The 18952-nt window shown below is 31.9% G+C and overlaps 9 protein-coding genes across 9 annotated transcripts; 6 read left to right on the top strand and 3 right to left on the bottom strand.

Moving 5' to 3' along the window:
- Nucleotides 1-278: 278 nt before the first annotated feature.
- ASCRUDRAFT_80194 (uncharacterized protein) lies at nt 279-1511 on the bottom strand (the record flags this gene model as incomplete). The annotated part of the gene is made up of 1 exon (XM_020194470.1): nt 279-1511. One exon carries the CDS (start codon nt 1509-1511, stop codon nt 279-281), a length of 1233 nt encoding a protein of 410 aa, XP_020048109.1.
- A 2162-nt stretch (nt 1512-3673) lies between these two features.
- Nucleotides 3674-3910, top strand: ASCRUDRAFT_80195 (uncharacterized protein; the record flags this gene model as incomplete). The annotated part of the gene is made up of 1 exon (XM_020194471.1): nt 3674-3910. The coding sequence occupies one exon, from the start codon at nt 3674-3676 to the stop codon at nt 3908-3910; it is 237 nt and encodes a 78-aa protein (XP_020048110.1).
- Nucleotides 3911-6359: 2449 nt separating this feature from the next.
- Nucleotides 6360-7154, top strand: ASCRUDRAFT_33440 (GLE1-like protein; the record flags this gene model as incomplete). Its single annotated transcript, XM_020190431.1, has 1 exon — nt 6360-7154. The coding sequence occupies one exon, from the start codon at nt 6360-6362 to the stop codon at nt 7152-7154; it is 795 nt and encodes a 264-aa protein (XP_020048111.1).
- Nucleotides 7155-7525: 371 nt separating this feature from the next.
- ASCRUDRAFT_33730 (NAD(P)-binding protein) lies at nt 7526-8401 on the top strand (the record flags this gene model as incomplete). The annotated part of the gene is made up of 1 exon (XM_020190457.1): nt 7526-8401. One exon carries the CDS (start codon nt 7526-7528, stop codon nt 8399-8401), a length of 876 nt encoding a protein of 291 aa, XP_020048112.1.
- Nucleotides 8402-8499: 98 nt separating this feature from the next.
- Nucleotides 8500-10947, bottom strand: ASCRUDRAFT_7287 (uncharacterized protein; the record flags this gene model as incomplete). The annotated part of the gene is made up of 1 exon (XM_020192120.1): nt 8500-10947. The coding sequence occupies one exon, from the start codon at nt 10945-10947 to the stop codon at nt 8500-8502; it is 2448 nt and encodes an 815-aa protein (XP_020048113.1).
- Nucleotides 10948-11160: 213 nt separating this feature from the next.
- Nucleotides 11161-11466, top strand: TSC3 (Tsc3p; the record flags this gene model as incomplete). Its single annotated transcript, XM_020192122.1, has 1 exon — nt 11161-11466. One exon carries the CDS (start codon nt 11161-11163, stop codon nt 11464-11466), a length of 306 nt encoding a protein of 101 aa, XP_020048114.1.
- A 3551-nt stretch (nt 11467-15017) lies between these two features.
- On the bottom strand, nt 15018-16067 carry ASCRUDRAFT_33154 (kinase-like protein; the record flags this gene model as incomplete). The annotated part of the gene is given in 3 exon segments (XM_020190406.1): nt 15018-15825; nt 15842-15858; nt 15957-16067. Coding segments are annotated over 3 exon segments (936 nt in total), but the record flags the coding sequence as incomplete, so codon positions are not given.
- A 488-nt stretch (nt 16068-16555) lies between these two features.
- On the top strand, nt 16556-17335 carry DAL3 (ureidoglycolate hydrolase). Its single transcript, XM_020192923.1, has one exon. The coding sequence runs from the start codon at nt 16575-16577 to the stop codon at nt 17265-17267; it is 693 nt and encodes a 230-aa protein (XP_020048116.1). The 5' UTR covers nt 16556-16574; the 3' UTR covers nt 17268-17335.
- A 42-nt stretch (nt 17336-17377) lies between these two features.
- On the top strand, nt 17378-18931 carry ASCRUDRAFT_138346 (uncharacterized protein). Its single transcript, XM_020189133.1, has one exon. It carries the CDS (start codon nt 17489-17491, stop codon nt 18527-18529), a length of 1041 nt encoding a protein of 346 aa, XP_020048117.1. The 5' UTR covers nt 17378-17488; the 3' UTR covers nt 18530-18931.
- The last annotated feature ends 21 nt before the right edge of the window (nt 18932-18952 follow it).

The raw sequence follows: 18952 nt of genomic DNA on the forward strand, positions 1-18952 counted from the left end.
AGAATGGAAAAGTTGTAAAAAAAAATCACTTTTCCCCCTGGGTTAAAAAAAGATTTATGATTTATAAATTTTTTTCAGTTTTATTTTTAACGAATTATTAATAATTTAAAGAATACACCAAACTAACAAAATAATGTAGGAAGATTGAAATTAAAAAAAACTTGGATTCGAAAAAAGAATAGGAATAAATAAAAAATATATGGTCAAGAAAAAATTGATTAATTGATTTAATGAATAAAAAGTTTAACAAATTTTTTTTTTCTTTTCTTTTCTTTTCTTCAATTCTGCTCATCGATATTAGAAAAAGCAAATCCAGTACTTAATAAAGCGCCACCAGAATTAGAGGCTGTTGATACTGCTGGATTAGAATAAGGATAATGAGAGGTAGTTGAAGAATACAGATTTTGAGGATGTGGAGGAGGAGGCATTGAGTAGAAAGAATCTGTATTGTTGGTGGAACTAGTAGTGGTGCCAGCAGTTGTTGTTGAGAAGGATGAAAAATTTGATGGGTTATTGGAATTAGAATTTGGATTTGATGATTGGTCATTAAAGTAGGACAAGTAGCCATTTTGGTTTAAATTATTTGAATTTGATATTTGCATTTGAGGTGGAACATTTTGCCTTAGTCTTTGGGCTTGAACCTGAACATGAGTATGTGATTGGGGTTGAAGTTGAAGTTGAGGTTGGAGTTGGGGTTGAGACTGAGATTGGACACTTTGATGGCGAGTAGCAGAATGAGTATTTTGATTTGAAGAGTTGCCATTTCGACTTTTGATTTCGTTGTAATATTGTTCAACGCTTTCTTCAGTTATGCCAAATGTCTTTGAATCCTTCCAAAACAATTCACGAACAATTTTTTGGCATTGTTTATCTGTGAAGAGTTTGCCTGTTGCCTTTTGGATTTCTCTTGAAATGAATTTCCATTTTTCAGTTTCACCTTCATCTAGTAAGGCCTGTAGAGCATTAGCATCATCAGTTCCCCAGGCAGCTGCACCACCACCTTGTTGGCCTATTAAGACCTGGTATCTATTTCTTGCAGCTAAAAAGTTTCCCACGCCAGTTAATTCAGCTATATCGACCCAACTTCTTCCGCCTTTTTTTAGCGAGACAATTAATTCATCTTGTTCAGCAGTATACTTTGATCTTCTACGAGCTCTTCTAGAGGGCTGTGGTTGCAAGGCCTCGTTTCTTATTTGAGCAAAGGATAAGGGAGGAGCAGGAAGTAGACTGGCTAATCTTTCAGCTATGTTGTTTTTTGAGGGGGTGTTAAAGATGGTATTTTGGTTGGAGGATTGGTTTGAGTTTTGGTTTGAGTTTTGGTTTGTAGGATCGAAAGTTGAAGATAAATTTTTAGAATTTGTTGGAAACGATATTCTAGCTATTGAATTTGAAGTTGGTTTTCTAAAGAGATCAGATTGGATGTTTTGGTTTGTATTGTTTGTTGAGATTGAAGGGGTCAAGCTTGGAGTTGAGTACATTGGCATAGGGTTGGTAGAGCGAGTTGACAACATTGGGGATTGGTTATAAGAGTTATTTGAGATAGAGGAGATATTAGTAAGTGGATTAAAAGTTGAAGAGTTATTGTTCATTAGATCAGCAGGAGATTTGTTTGGGTTGTTTGGGTTAGAAGAAGTAGGATTGTTATTGGTGGATTGAATATTTGGGAAATTTTGAATATTGTTATTTAATATGTTTGGGGAATTATCCTCACTAATTTGGTTGAACAGAGAAGAGGAGTCTTGGTTTATTAGGAAAGAACTATTTGAGTTAAAAGTGTTAGTATTGATGTTGGTTTGAATGTTTTTATTAAAAGTTGCATTTACAGTGGTAGTATTAGTTGAGGTTGTTGGATTTGAGTATTGGTGTAACAGTTGGATTTTGTTTTTGTTTAGTTCATTGATGTTCATATTGTTGATGTCAGATAGGTTGTTTATATGGTTAATAGAGGTAAAAGAGTTGATGTTGTTTTGAGAAGAGATTAGGTGATTGTCTCTTTCTTTGATGGAGGTGTCGTTGGTAGCAGTGCCCTTTAGTAGTATATTGTGGGAGGTATTTTCACTCTGGATATTGTCAGAATCATCAGCAGGCTCGTTTTCGGTATCATTCAAGAGACTTTTGTCGTCAGGATTTGTGAATTTGGCAGAGGAAGCTGAAGAAGCTGAGGAAGCTGAAGAAGCTGAGGAAGCTGAAGAAGCTGAGGAGGCAGAAGAAGCTGAGGAGGAAGGGTCGCTTGGCTGTATGGAGGAGGAGGAGTGGTAGGTGTAAGTAGAGTGGTTTTGTGAGGAATAGTAGGGGGGGTGGTTGTTCATGTTTGGGAGGAACAGTTGCTGGAAAGACAGGTTATTGTGAGAGGAGGAGAGAAGAGAAGAGCTGTTTGGTTGAAACTGGTTTGAAATGGAGGACATATTGAAGAAGAAAAGGAAGAAGAGGAGGAAGAAGAAGGATCAGAGAGTCGACACAATGATCATCTAATAGAGGCAACGTGGAAGAAGCAGAGGATAGGAGCTACTGAGATGGAAGATGTGCAAACCAGAAGATAGCAGGATGAGCAGAGAGAATTATTTAGTAAATAATATTATTATTAAAGCAGAAAACTTAGATTGAGGAGCTTTGTAGGTTATATATAATAAAAGTGAAAGGTTTTCGACAAGAAAGAGGTGGTGTATTTGAGTCTGCTGGAGGATCTGAAGAGAGGTGGAGTTGATCAAGAGATTGAGAGAAAAGGAAGTAATGTTGAGAGATAATGAATAGTAACGAATAATAATGAATAATATTAACTATTTTTACTGTCCACTGAGTTCAAGGGCTAAAAAAGTTTAGGATTTATAATAAAAGTTAAACTTATACATACGATTCAGATAATTTGTGATTTGGGCTGTTCCAACAAACCTGAAAAGATTTACCAAAGAGAGCTTGAGGATTTTTTGGATTCGAAATAGAATTGGAATAGAATTGGAATTGGAGGGAGAATAAAAGGAATATAGAAACAGAAACCCAAGTAATAATAAATTCAGAAGATAAAAATACAAAAAATGCAAAATGCAAAATAGAAAATAAAAAAAAGCGAGAAGAGAACTTAATGAATTTAGAATTCCAAAGTGAAGAGAAGAGAAATTAATAAAGAAATTAGTAAAGAAATCAGTAAAGAAATTAGTAAAGAAATCAAGAGAGAAACCAAAAGAAGTGGATAGTTTACACAGCAAAATCTAATCAGCCAAAAGAATTGCAAAGGACTTAAAAACAACTTAAAAAGAATTCAAAAAAACGAAATTCAGTAAATTTAATTGGATTTTGAGAAATTGCTCATGAGTTTTTTAATCATTTCATCAGAACTTGGTTAAGTTTGGATAAAATTTTATCAAATTTAGACTCGTCTCCAAGAATCAACAACAAAACTTGAAATAGGGATTATTTTTAACAGAAATAAATAATAAATAATAAATAATAAATCTAATTAATAATAATAATAATAATAATAATAATAATTATTATAATAATAATAATAAAACACAACCTATAACTCGCAAAGGATAATAATAATTTGTAATATCATAATAATATTTGCTAAATAATATTACTCCATCCTCTTCCAAAACACAATACAAACAAATTCCACATTACCTCACTTTTGATAACTGCTCTTTCTCCAACCTTCATCAGAAATGCTACCAAAATGTTCCCCAGATGCAGCACAATTGTTCTCTGTACGAGCTCCAGCTGCTGGCCTTTGCTGTCTTCGTCGTCAATCTTTCTGAGACCTGTTCCAGGCTTTGTTCTGTTGCTTCGTCTTCAACCCTCGGAAGAAGCAGCTCCTCCAGTTGCTTTTGCTTCCTCTGGCGACAGAGCTGTTTCTGCTCCAGAGTGCTTCTCAGAGTCGAGTGCAGTGTCTGTTCAACAAACAAAAAATTAATAAAAAAACATAAAAAATAAAACATAAAATAGAATTAAATCCCATTAGAACTGCTTGCATTGGGGATTATTTGCCCAACTGGTGTCATAATTCCAACCTATTCCTCTGGATAGATAACGAGATTATGTTACTTGACTGTAAATGATTTTCCTATGTGCTTATTTGCACTGCCTTTGTTTCTTCCAACAATCCTTTTGTTATATCCTATAGATTATTTTTTAATTCAATGCCACTCATCAACCCAACGGTTATTTCTTAATTTTTAAACTATTTTGAACAAATTTAAACCAATTTAATTATTTTAGTTAATTCAGTATAATTAATAATTATTATTCAAATTAAATCCTCAATTCAAGAACTCTCCATCCATTACATCCATCACATCTAATCTTTTCTCCTGCTCTTTTGCTATCTCTACAATTTTTCGCTTTTGGGCTCAACCATTTAGTCTTTCTCAAACCTGCTGGATCTATTATCAGATCATTCAAGATTGTGTTTCTGAATATGCTTAGCTTTCTCTTTACTGTAATCTTGTAACACCAAAACTTGCTAATCCACTAATTCACCAATTATTGTCTCTGTTCTGCTCTTGTGTCGATTTCAATTTTGTCTGTTGTGGTTGGCAAAACATTATGGCAGAATATATTCAACGAAAAAGCAAGTTTATCTCAAATCCAGGAATTTGATATTCATTTCACACCCAAAGACCCATAAACTGACTTTAATATTTTTTTTTCTCCAGATTAGATTTGAAAAGTGTATTCAACATTGAAAAGCTTATTCATTTCGCATTGCAAAAATTTATTCGCATCTGAGTATATCTGAGTATATCTGAATATCTAATTTGCTTTGTGCTAACTGAAGCTATCCAATATTCATGCTGCTACAATGATCATTGAATCTGTTCTTCCAGTCCTTTACAAGCTCTGTTCTATCTTTATTATCAGCTTCACCCCAACTCATGCCTCTACACAAGCTCTCAAGAGCTGTCAAATCAATATATTCTTTTATACCCGCTCTCTCTAATGTATTATTCCACTATCTTCCGGCTTGAAGCCCTAATCTCGGCTTTTGTGTCCCTACAGCGGTGTGCGTCGCGTGAGGTCCGACTAAGACGGGTCCATATACACTCCATCCACTGTACATTTTCTGTAGATACGGAGTGCACCACACCTCTGGCTTTTCTATTTCTTCCGCTATTTCAAACTGAACACCCACCCCAAATCCAATCTCTGCTTGTCCTATATTCCACTGATCGTCCTTACTAATAATAAATCACAAAATCTTATTTCTCTCTTTGTTTTGAATTCCTGCAGCAAGATGTTCTAATCTTACCGTTCGTATCTGGCCAGGATCCTCGCCTTCCAAACAGGACTCCGTCTACGCGGCTCTTTTCCTTTACCGGCTTTTCATCTCCATCTCCGCCTTCCACAGAAAAACAAAAAAGACAACTTCCTGCTTCCGACTCGAACCCACCATTTTACTCCTTTGGTCGAAATCCGCTTTATTCGCTTCCGTGTGCTTCCGTGAGCTTCTGTGTACTTCCGTATGCTGCCACATCCTTCCATGATAACGTGACTCAATTCACTATTTATCAAAAAAATTTCCACTATTTGATATCATCTATAGTGAATTTAGTTCCTAATTTTTTAAATTAAAAATGTCTTTGCAATTGAATACTCTAGCTTTTAAGGATCTCGATCATGATCAAAACAAAACTTTCAACTTAAGAGCTTTTAATTTCAAAAAATCACTAAGAAATTTTGATAACTTGTTCAATAATCTACAAATTAATCATTATGATACTAACAATAGCAATAACAATAGCAATAACAATAACAGTAACAATAATTATTATCATAACAATACCTCAATACTTTCCTTTGATTCAAACTTAAATCAAATTCAAACAAGAATCCTCTCAAATAACAACAAAATAAACTCGTTATTGAATAATATCCAAATTGATAAAAATAAAAAAAAATTAGAAATATCAAAAAGAGACCAAGAAATAGCAAGACAATTGGAATTAAAAAGATTAGAAAAAGAAAGAATTCAAAATGAAATTCTTAAAAAAAAACAGTTGCAAGAAAAATTATTAAAAGAACAACAAGAACAGGAACAGGAACAGAAAAGAAAAGCTGAACTAGAAAGAAAAGCTGAATTAGAAAAAAGAGAACTACAAAGAAAAGCCGAACAATTAAGAATAGAAAAAGAAAAACAGGAATCTTTGAAAAAAGAACAAGCAAATCAATTATTAAAACAGAAAATTCAAAATGAAAAAGATATCAACCAATTAAATCTCTCAAACCACCAATCTTCAACTTCAACTTCAACTTCAATTTCAATTTTAATGAAAAACCGTGAAATTTGTCTTCAATATAGAAACGAAATTAAATTAAAAGTTAAAAATGACCCAAGCTTAAAATCAATCAAATCCTATTGTTTCATGAAAAAAATTAAAATCAACCCAAAATTCGGTCAATTAACAAACTCTTTAACCAAACTCATTAATATCAAAAACGAACTAATTGATATCTTATTAAATTCAAAATCAAATGACCCAAATAGCATATCCTTTAATTGGTTGTTACATTTCACCTCAAAATGTTTTATAAAACAAGCTGAAACTGAAATAGGTCCATCTTTCAACTCGACTTTACCTCTTGCAACTCTATGTTACTACGTTTTAATTGAAATCCCTGAATTCCGTCAAATTATGATGGCAAAATTTATTAAAAAATGCCCCTTCATCATTGGTTTCACATGTCCAATTGATACTGAAAATGGCAGACTCTTAATGGGCTGGAAAAAACCAAATAAATCCAGTTCTGCTTTTGAATCTTTAGAAAGATATAATGAAAGAGTTGGTGGTATCTTTTCATTATATGCAGTTCTAACAAGAATATCACTCTTAAGAGACCCAATGTATTCTAATATAACTTATGATAAACTACCAATCACGATAAATGATGGTTGGACAATGGTAGCAAAAATTCTAAACATTCAAGACGAAAGTTTAATCACTGATACCCACTTCTTTATTTTGGGTAATTGGTGGGACGGTTGTGCAACTGAATTTTTAAATGCTTTTGGGAGACAAGCCGAAAAATTACTAAAATTTATTGCATTTGAATTTACTAAAAATTTTATTAAATCTAGTCCATCTGCTTTGAGATTAATGACTTTGGGAGAACTCTGGATAAATGAAAACAAAATTGAAATAATTCCTCCAATGGTTTAACCAAAATGAACTATTTTAATATTCTATTATTGTCTTGTTGAGTGCCGTTGATTGTCGATTACGGAAAATCTTGCAATTGAATTTCGGCAGCACAGAACTTCCGACGAAATACGTCTTTTTGATTTTTTTGATTCTTTTCGAGTGATTACGACGGCTTATTACGAAAACATTTACATTTTTTTTCCACCGCAATAGACGCTTGTGTCGTAACGCTTCCGTGATCTTATATCCGTAATACGAATCAGAAACTTTTTTTGGATCGCTTTGTCTCAAAACGCATAAAAATGCATTTAAATTTAAAACTTCACCGGCTTGTTATAATTCCTTTTTTTGTTCTCTGTTGCCCTTTCTTCTTTTACCACTACTAGAAAATGAGTAAGTTGGATGGAAAGGTAGTTTTAATTTCTGGTTCTGCCACTGGAATTGGAAACGCTTTAGTTAATGAATTTGCTGTGCGTGGTTATAAAGTTTTCGCAACTGATATTGTATTCTCAAACGAGAATATCAACAACAAGGATAAGAATCCATTTTTAACCAATAACCCAAATGGAAATGTTACTCCTTTATATTGCAATGTTGCAAAAGTAGAAGAAATCAGGAAATTGAAACAAATTTTAATCGACGATTACAAAATTGAAAAAATTGACATTCTTTACAATAATGCTGGAGTGGCTTCATCGGCTCCTGTAACTGACATTAATGATGAGCAATTAGCCAGAGTTTTTGATGTCAATTTCTTTGGCTGTGTAAGAATGGTAACTGAATTTTTTGAATTGGTTATAAAGGCGAAAGGAATCATTGCCTTCACTGGCTCAGTTACTGGTGAGTTACCAATGCCATTTGGTGCTACTTATTCTGCCTCAAAAGCAGCATTGAACCAATATGCTAGAGTATTGCATTTAGAAGTCAAAGGTTTCGGTGTCAGAGTTATAAATGTTGTAACTGGAGCTGTAAATACAGATCTAAGTGATCCCACCCCATTTCCTGAAACTTCAATTTTTAATACTGAAGCAGGTAGAAATAGTTTCTATATGAGAAAGAAAGTCTTAAAAGATGGCAAGGCAATGGAACCAAATGTTTATGCTCAAAGAGTAATTGACAAATTAACCAAGTCAGGTCCAAATGATTTCCAAATTTTTGAAGGACATCTTGCTGGGACGTATGTTTCCATTAGTCGATATTTACCAATTGCTGCATTGGAATCATCGTTGCTTAAAAAATTTGAAATGGATAAAATATATGAATAATAGTGAAATAATTAAATTATCATTGAGTTACCACCATATCAATGAACAATCCTGATAATAAAATAGTATTTAATAATTTACAGTAATATACAGGGTTTTCACTCTCGAATTAATTCATCTAGTATTTCAAAATCTATATCTAAGGCAGTTGCGGTTTTACCACTATCTTCAATTTCGAGAATTTTATGATTACTCTGATGATTAATTTCATTTTTTTCATTTTTTTTATTAATTTCATTTTTTTCTACATTTTCAATTTCTGATTGTAACTTATTTTGTGTATTTTCTGACGTTATTGTATTATATTCATCAAAATACTCATCTGAATCATCTTCAGAATCTTCAATTTCTATCACTTCACCTGGATTTTGAAGTTGACCATGCCTTCTTAAAGCTCTTTTTCTTCTTTGATTTATTTTTTCCATAGTAGATTCTTCCAATATAGAGTATGGATTTTCATCATTTTCTTTTGTTTTCTTGTTATTTGAGGAATAATCGAAATTTAACAATCTTTTTCTTAATCTTCTTGATGAGAACAGATTTTGATTTCGGTTCCAATCTTGATACAGGTATTGATCCTGATCTTGGTGTTCATTTTGATCTTGACCTTGATCCCAATTTTTTCTGCGACTTTTTAGATATTCTTCGTCTAAATTTTCATTGTGTTTTTCAACATAATTATTATTGTTATCAATATTGTCATCATTACTATTTTCTTTGCATTTTTCTGGAATTGTATCAAGTGAATTGTCCTTATCGACAATTTGATTTTCATTTAGATCTGATGAATTTTTGTAATTATTATTATTATTATTATTATTATTATTATTATTATTATTATTATGATATTTATAGTTGAATTTCATTTCCAAGGATTTTTCTATTCTTGATTTTTGACGATAGTTTTTTTTTTTAAAAATTTCTGGTACTACTATCTCGAAAGTTAGATTTTGATTTTCTAGATTTTTGATTATAACACCAGGATTTAAAGTTAAGTCATTCTTTAGACTTAGAGTTAAAATATCTAACTCAGTGTTTATGTTTGAATTGCTTAGGGAGAAAGAAAGATTGGAGTTATTGAGGTGAAAGGTATAATAAGATAAGTCGGGAGAGAGTTGTTGATTTTGATTTTCGATTTTATTTTCAAATTCATTATTGTTTATTTTTTGTAAAATATTATTAAGATTGATATAAAAAGTGATGGGTCGATTTATTAAAGACTGATAATTCAAAGGTAGTAATTTGACTATTAGATTCAAGCGAATGATAATCGGGTTCGTTGAATGTTTTCTAAAAAGTCTGTTATTGAGACATAGATATATATTGATATAGTTTGTTAGAAGGTAGTGATAGGAGTGATTTGACATTAGAAAGTTATTTGACAAGAGGGGTTCACTTCTTTTGGCAATTTTGAAGGATAGTAGCTGGTTATTGTAGAGGAATTTTAAGTTTTGGTAGAGATACTCTTCCAATATTAAGATTGAGTTTTTGAGTTTTGAGAATAGGATTTGGTTTAGATCAAACAAATTCAAGTTTTCATGGTAATAGAAGTTTCTATTTTTGAGCATTAATTGGTTTAAAAAAGTGTTTAAAGTTGTCTTTTGGTCGAAAATTCTGATTGGGTTAACGGAATCGTAAATTGAAAAGTAGTTTTGGTAATCTGAAATGTTAAGAAATCTAATGTTTGATATATCAACTGCGAATAATTTGTTGTTGTCTTGGTAGTAATAGTAATTTGCTATACCGTAATTAGTTTGAAGCCAGTGAGGAAATAATAGTAGAGAATTGGCTGGATTTAAGGGCAAAGTGAATTCATTGAAGAATATGTTTTTCTTGATATTTGTAATGTTGTTGGGAGTATTATTGATGTTGACAGTTGAATTTACAAACAATTCATCAAGTTGTTTTTTAAACATTTCGTTGTTATCAATGACATTGTTATTGATGATCCTTTTAAAATTTTCGTACTTGGTGGCTAATTCTGTATTGTGAATAACTGGACGATAAGAGAAGATTGAGACATTCAAATTTAGAGTGTATAGCCTGTTGATTTCGTGGGTGTTGGTAAACTTGCTGTTAAGTTTGTTGTTAAATTTGTTGGTAAGTAATGGTGCTTGCTTAATTTTTCTCGTGGCAGGGGACACTATGCTTCCTTCAGCTGAAAGTTGGTCCTCGGCTGCGAAATTTTGCTGTTCTGTGGTGTCGATATTGCTACTGGGCTGTAAGGAGGTTGTGTCGTCAGAGTGGTCATTGGAGTAGTCTTCGAGGTTTGTGTTATAGTCGTGGATGAGATTGTTGATTGCAAGCTTCGACTGGCTGGTCTGGGCGAAATAGTTTAATTGGAGCTGGGGAGTGAGGTCTTTGTGGAAGCCATTCTGGACAGATTTTGTCAGAAGAGGCTCTAGCTGCTGGTGTTGCAAGGGCTGTTCGTGGTGGATGATGAGACCTGGGTCGAAGGAAACACTTTCGGAGGGTTGTTCAGAGGCAGTTCTGACGTAGTGCTCGAGATAGCTGAGCTTAGCCCGAAGGTCGTCATCGCTGTCCATGACGTGAGTGTGGTGCTGCTTCTGCTGCTTGTGGTGTTTGTGCTGCTTGTGCTGCTTCTGTTTGTGCGGAAGGTCACGAGACTTCCCCTTTTGGACGACGATATAATGGCTTTGTGGAGGAGAGCGAAGGTGAGGTGTTATCAGAAGCTTTGGTGTTATCAGAAGCTGAACTGCTGGAACTACTGGAATTGCTGCTGCTGCTACTGTTTCTCAATGGCTGTTTCTTCCTCGCACAGAACCTCCTCCTTTAAGCCTGAGGAGTATCCCAGACACACTCTCTCGCTCTTCGACAGACTCTGCTGGGCCTACTACATCCACTTCCCCTTCTACTTGATGACCTCTGGTGAAGCCTTTTTCATCCACTCCTTCATGCTCTTGTTCTTTTCTCTCATCATCTACGGCACCTGTGCCTACTTGCCCTCCTACATCTTCTACTTTATCTCCAGAAGCTACTACTACTTGACTGGCAACGACTTCAAAGTCCTATTCAAATCGCTCAATCTCTCTGACCTTTTGTAATTACACTTTATAGAACTATTTTTGTCTTTGTATTTTTATCTTTCTTATTTTCTGTTCTCCGAAATCTAACTCATCTTAATTTCCATTCTTTTTAATGTCTTTTTCTTTTTAGTTCTTGTTGATTTTAATTCGAAGCAGTTTTCTCATAATAAATGAATGTATTTTCTTTTTAAATGCAATATTAACGAAACTAAAAAACTAAGAAAAAAATAAATAAATTAATGTAGTGATTATCTATATAAAAGTTATTACAACTCAACAAAATATAATAAATCATGACTTGCCGAAATAAAATGCTACTGATACTAATTATCATTCTTGAATCCACCGAAAATAGACTTCACTTTCTCTCTCCTGCTGCTGGCTCTACGATGCACATATTTTTTGCTATTGCTTCTATCAAGTCTACTCTCTTCCAATTTCTCATCCTTAGTATTAAGATACTTACTGGTTACAATTCTGGCTTTATCTTTATATTTTTCCTTCTCTTTTTCTCTTTCTCTCTCTCTTTCTTTTTCCCAATCTTTATCCTTAACACTGCCTTCTCCAAACTTGAACTCAAATCGGTCTTCTTTTTCTTCAGCAATATGATCTTCATCAACACTAATGCTAACCATATTATTATACGACCGGCTCCTGGAATGGTTAAATGGATGACTATGCAAGTTTTTAGAAAATAAAATCCGGTTTTTGTTTTTAAGATTATTTAAATTGTTCTTGATACTATGGTTAATATGAACGCTATTACTGTTATTACTCATACCACTATTAATATTAATATTCACATCAGCCTTTTTGTGCCTATCATTATCATTATTCTTATCATTATTCTTATTATCATTCTTATTATCATTATCATTGTTATCATCATCATCCGATAATATCAACTCTTCTTGGCCTTCTCCTTGTCCCACTTTACTGATCAACTCCAATAAAACTTTAGAGTTGTTCACTTTTAATGGTTTTCCACTATTATTATTATTATTATTGCTATTATCATTATTATTATTAATATTATTAATATTATTATTACTATCAACAACATCGCTATTAATAGAATCAATATTGATTTTAGAATACGCATAATTCCTATCAAACTTCTCAATTGCTTTGCCGATATCTTTCTTCAATAAATGATGTTCAACAACTTCTCCATTGACTTTGTCATTCTTATCTTGAAATTTCTCATTGATAATTTCCTTATGATTTTCATCACTTAAATCTAATAAATCCTTTTCCATATCGTTATTCAGGTTTTTAATTGGACTTGGGTTAAACTTCAAATCCTCATTTAATAACTGACTCGATAACTGATTATTATTGTTATACTCAACATTATCATTCTTAAAATCTAATAATATTTCTATATTCTTATTCTTATTCTTATTCTGATTCTTATTCCGATTCTGATTCTTATTGTCACTATCATTATTATTATCATTATTATTATCATTATCATTATCATTATCATTATCATTATCATTATCATTATCATTATCATTATCATTATCATTATCATCATCATTATCATTATCATTATCATTATCATTACTATCATTATGCCTATCATTACGTTCATCATTACATTCATCATTATCTTTTTTAAAACTGTTTTCACCTTCACTTTGAACTTCACTTCCGCCCGTCTTTCGCTTTAAATCAAGCTTATTCAAATCATCATCAAGTAAATCAACCAACAAATTATCTTGGTTACTATTATAAATACCACCAAGTTTTTTCGAACTCTTGGATGAATTCATCGAATACGCCTTCAGATCAACACTTCTCAACGTATTATCAATCACATCATTATCCGACGATAAATCGTAAATATCATAACTATTTACCGCATTCGAATTTTCAAATATTAATTTCTTGGTATTCAAAATATTATTAATAGCTTTTTTATTCTCCACATTCATTAAATCTTTTGCAATATTGAGACTATTAGAATTGTTTATGAATGCTGAATCATCTTGATAACTTGCCCAAGGATTCCTAATCTCGCTGGGTTTAGTTATTTTAGAACTCATTTCAATTGTAGGTTTATCAATTTTTTGGTTCTCCTTCTTATTTATATATAAGTTATTATTGTCAAAATCTAGAATATTATTATTATTGTTATTGTTGTTGTTGTTGTTATTATTCTTAATTTGAGCAGTATTTGAATTTATATTTGTTTCAAAATCAATTAATGTTGGGAATGGATTTTTGTTTATGTGTTTTAAACTTGAACTACTCTTTGAGGGCGATAGATCAACAGGTTTGATAATACTGTTGTTAATATTTGATGAAAATGCTGCCGATGATGATTTGAAAAATTTCTTTCTAAATTCATCATTATCCGACTCTGATGAACTACTACTTAAATCTAAATTGGAATTGAAATTAAGATTAGGGTTAAGATTAGGTATACTATTTGGATTAATATTTGGATTAATACTTGAATTAATATTCGAATTATAATAGTCAAAATTAATGTTCAAATTATTTGGGTCAATAAATGAATTTGGCCTAGAATTTGGGTGGTTAATCTTCGATAAATCTGACCCAGACAATGCAGAATTTGAACTATAGACTGATAAGGATGATTTATTGAAATTTGAAGGAAAGACATTTAAGTTGGCATTCTTTTTCGGATTGTTATTGATATTTATTGGAGAAATGATTGGACTATTTGATAATGATTTATCAAATTCATTCTCATTTTCAAATTCATACCTAAAGGGACTCTTATATACCGAGCTTTGGGTATTTGTATTTGTATTAGAATTGATATCATCAATGTCAGGAAAAGAAGAAAATAATAGATCGGGATTTTGGTTTAAAAGAGATTTTCTGGAAGAAGAATTTTTAAGTTGTTTTTTTGAGGAAATTTTATTTGAAGGTTTTAATTTATTGGGAGATTTACTTGTATCTGTATTATTGTAGTTATGACTATAATCATAGCCATAGTCATAGTCATAATTATCATTAGCAGTATTGGTAGTATTGGTAATAATAATAATATTATTATCATTATTGTTGTCGGCGTTGCTATTTATTGGTAAAGCCGGAAATGATTTTGATAACTGTTCTACCAGAGGATATTTCAAATTATAATCATCAAGATAAGATTCATTGTTATTGGTGTTATTAATAAATTTTATTGTATTTTTTTCAGAGTTATAATGGTTGTCATCATTAGTTAGTTCGATATTATTGTCGAAGGAGCTTTCGTAATTTGACAAATAAGTATTTGTATCATCGATATCGTTATTGGATATATGTGAGTTACGAGAATTGTGGGAATTATTTGGGTATTGCAGAGGATAATTTTTCTGGTAATAATTCAAAGAATTTGATTGAGTTTGAGTTTGTAATTTTAACTGAGATTGAGATTGGGATTGAGTTTGCATTTGAGTTTGTAGTTGAGATTGAAATTGGTTGTAAATTTTGTTATTTTGGATATTTTGGATGTTTTGAATATTTGGAGTACTTTGACTAAGTGGGTTGTGTGGAATATGTTGCGTATTTAGATTATTAAAATTATAAGGGCCGGAATAATATTTATCGACTATTGGACAATTAATTTTTTGGGATAAGGATAGATAATGGATTATTTGGTAAATATTTGGTCTCTTGATAGGGTCTTTTTGTAGTAGGATAATTATTAGATTTTTCAAGTTTTTAGAAAAAACTGGTAAAGCTGGGAATGAGTAGTAGCTTTGCAATATAGCCATTTCGTTATTTGAGTAGTTTTCAAAGGGAGTTATATAGTAACATAATTTGTATAATAGGATACCTAAAGCCCAAATATCTGATTTTTCGTTAATTGGGTAATTTGAGTATAGATTAATCATTTCTGGGGATCTATATTGGGGAGTTGTTTGATTAAAAATTATTGATTGTAAATCGTAGAATTGCTGTTGACTATTTGGAGGATTTATGATTTCGGAAGTTGAACCAAAATCGCAAATTTTAAACGTAAAGTTTGAGTCTATAAGGACGTTTTCGATTTTGATATCTCTATGGATAAGTGGTGGGGATAGATAATGCATGTAGGATATCGCTAAGCAAATTTGGTAAAAGATTTTTGTGATTTGATATTCATTTAGCTTAGATTTAATGTGTAAATTCATGAAATCTAATAGAGAATTATTTGAGCAATATTCCATTAGAACAAAGACCTGATAGTAGGAGGTATTTGAGGATAGTTTTGAAGCATGAGAATCGATATATTTAACGATATATGGAGAATCGATTAATTTTTTCATGACATCGACTTCATTTCTTAACTGGTTTAAACCTGCTTTATCTTTAACGAGGACTCTTTTAAGACAGGCGATATCGGTATATTCGAAATTGTTGGAGAGGTTGCTTGGGCCATTTGAACTAGCAGGGGTGGTGTAGCTATTGGGATTTGCTGTAGTTTTGTTGTTACTGGTGATGTTTATATTAAGGTCGTTATTATTCAAAGAATTGCTTTTAATGGCGGGAGAGATTCTGACTTTATAGATGTGAGCAAATCCACCCTCAGCAATGTACTTCAATATGACGACTTTATGGGAGCCAACAGTCAATTGGGTGCCAGGCAGAAACTTTTCCAAAAGGTTGTTCATAGCAGACAGAGAATTAAAGACAGAAAAGGAAGAGGATGTAAAGAGAGCAATAATTGTTCATACTTCTGGCAAAGAAAATGGGTTGATGTTTGGTAAATTATTTCAGAGTAACAAGTAAACAGTTCCTTTCATGTCACAGTTTCTCTGGGGTCGGTCTCGGATCTCTGCCGGATATCTTAACACGTGTGCAGTACCAAGCGAGCCAGAGCTGAGGATCAACGCATATGTGCATACATAAATTGCGCACACACGCGCACAGACACGTGTGCATGGCATGACACACTTATGCGGCGGCATGCTGTGCATCAGCCACGCGGATATAACCTCTCCGCTTTTTTTCGGCGAAGTGCACCGCGCGTCGTTTTCCGATAAGATAACGATAAGGTCACGTGTTCCCGAAAAAGTCGGTTGTGAATTTTGTGTTTACATCTATCTTTAAGTATAAATGCACACAGCTCGAGATGCTCTGTTTATTTGATCTTCATTTCCACCTCCAGCTTCCTCGTTATGCCCTTGAAGACGTACAACATTGACTTGCTGTCCTTTCCTGTTATTCAAGCAGAGCCCTTGACTATCGAAGCATTTAGGCCTTTTGGCTCCATCATTTCGCCTGACGAAGAGCTAGTGAGGTCCCACAACGACAAAGGCGTCTTTGAGCAGGCAAACTATGGCACTGCTATTAAATTCAAACAGGTATCTCAAATCCAGAACTTGTTTCCTCAAAGCAGCTCCAGAAAAAAAGAGTCCCTCAATTGGAACATCTTCAGATGTTTCCCTCAAAACCACTTGATGCAATATGATCTGTTAAGCTCCACCTTTACCTACTTGACAAAGGTTTTAGAAAGACATCCTTACAGTTCTCAGACATTTCTACCAATGGGGAGATCAACTTCAATAGAATACGGTTACGTTGTAGTTGTTGCTCAAGATCTCGATAATGACCAAGATGATACAAAACTACCTGATTTGAATTCAATCAAGGTCTTTATTTGCAAAAATAACCAGGCTGTTACTTACAACTCAAACACATGGCATGCTCCAATGATAGCCCTATCAAACCTAAACAACACCTATTTAAACCAATCGGATCATATCGATTTTGCTGTTTTAATTCATGAAAATGGCATTCCAAATGACGATTGTCAAGAAGTTTATTTCGAGTCTGGTTTTAAAATATCTTTTAAAAATTTCATCAAATGAAAGCACTACCATATATATATATATATATATATATATATTATAGCAATTATATAAATACTCAAATAATCATTTAATACAAATATTCATCAAACGTTATTCTTTCAATCCAAAATCTTCTTTCCGTCTAAACCAATCAACTCTCTCCAAACTAAAATCTTACCCCGAAACAAAATTTTTATTTCACTGATTTGATTTAACTATTTTAAAAGACATACCCAACCATGCTTCGATCCAATAGCTCTATCCATACACTAAGGTTTAATCCTATCAACAACCTCAACCTCATAACAAAAAGATTTAATTCCAGTTTATCCTCTTTAAAGCTCCATCAAAATGTCTACAAAGAAAGTATGTCCAGATTATCTCAACAAACAATGATCCTAACCTCTTCCTTCACTTTACCTCAAAATGATAACCAACTACACAACCATATAGACTCATTTCATGGTATGACTTTATCCTCTGTTGTTTCGCTATCTGTCAACCCAACCACTTTAATTCAATTCAACTTACAGCTCCCTTCTTTTACAAGCCAGACTTTGCATAAAAATAAATGGTTTGCTATCCACTTACTACCTCCAAATCAAAATTCGGTTAAATTGGCAAACCTATTTAGCAAAGGTTCAAAATATCTTAATAATAAAACTAATAATAATATTAGTCAAACAAAACCATTTTCAAATTTGAATAATAATGAATATTCATTCTTTATTGATTATTTAAATACCAATAATGTCAATAACAATGACAATAATAATGACAATAATAATGACAATAACAAGAATGATAACATAAATGATAATGTCAAAGATTTCATAAACAACACCAATGACTCGATTTACAACCAAATTAACTCATACTTTCCAAATAATTCCCTAAATAATCATCTTCATAATAATATATATAACCTATTGAATTCAAACAACCTAAGTCAAACTATAAACAATCAATTTAAAAGTTTAAACAACCAAAACCATACAATTCATTCATTGTTTAAAAAAAACAATCTAAATATTCCAATTCTAATCAATTCTGAAAGAATCTTCATTTGTTTCAAGAAAAACATCTTTAGAGTTTTCGATCATGAAATTTGGATAGCTGAAGTCAGAGATATTCTAATTAATAAAAATTTTAAAATTAATACTAATATCAATACTAACGATATTAATAATCTAAATAATACTAACCAGAACGATAACAAAACTGGGGGTTTATTATATTTTAATAGAGGTTTTTATAAAATTGGGGAAAAAATTGAATGACAGTATAATCAATCAATAAAAATTTAAATTGTTAAAAAAACAAATTATTATTTAAACAAAGAAAAAGAAATAAAGAAGTGAAAAAAAATTATAAATTATAAAGGAAGAAAAGGATAAAGGTATAAAATATATAAATATATAAAGAAATAATTAATAAATGAAGAGTTAAGATAATGAGGTTGTTGCTTTTTTTAAAAAAATATGATGAACCGAATAATAAATATAAAATAGATAACTCAATGTGATAAAACAAAAATAGCAATTAGCTTAATCCTGAAAAAGCATAGCATAGCATAGCAAAAAAAAAAAAAATAATTGGAAATTAAGAAATAAATTTATTGTACAGATTATAAGTTTTGAATCTAATTTTTTGGTTCATTAATCAATAATGATTGAAAAAATTATCCAGTCAAAGCAATAGTG

The sequence above is a fragment of the Ascoidea rubescens genome, assembly GCF_001661345.1.
Source record: "Ascoidea rubescens DSM 1968 unplaced genomic scaffold ASCRUscaffold_4, whole genome shotgun sequence".
Taxonomy (NCBI): domain Eukaryota; kingdom Fungi; phylum Ascomycota; class Saccharomycetes; order Ascoideales; family Ascoideaceae; genus Ascoidea; species Ascoidea rubescens.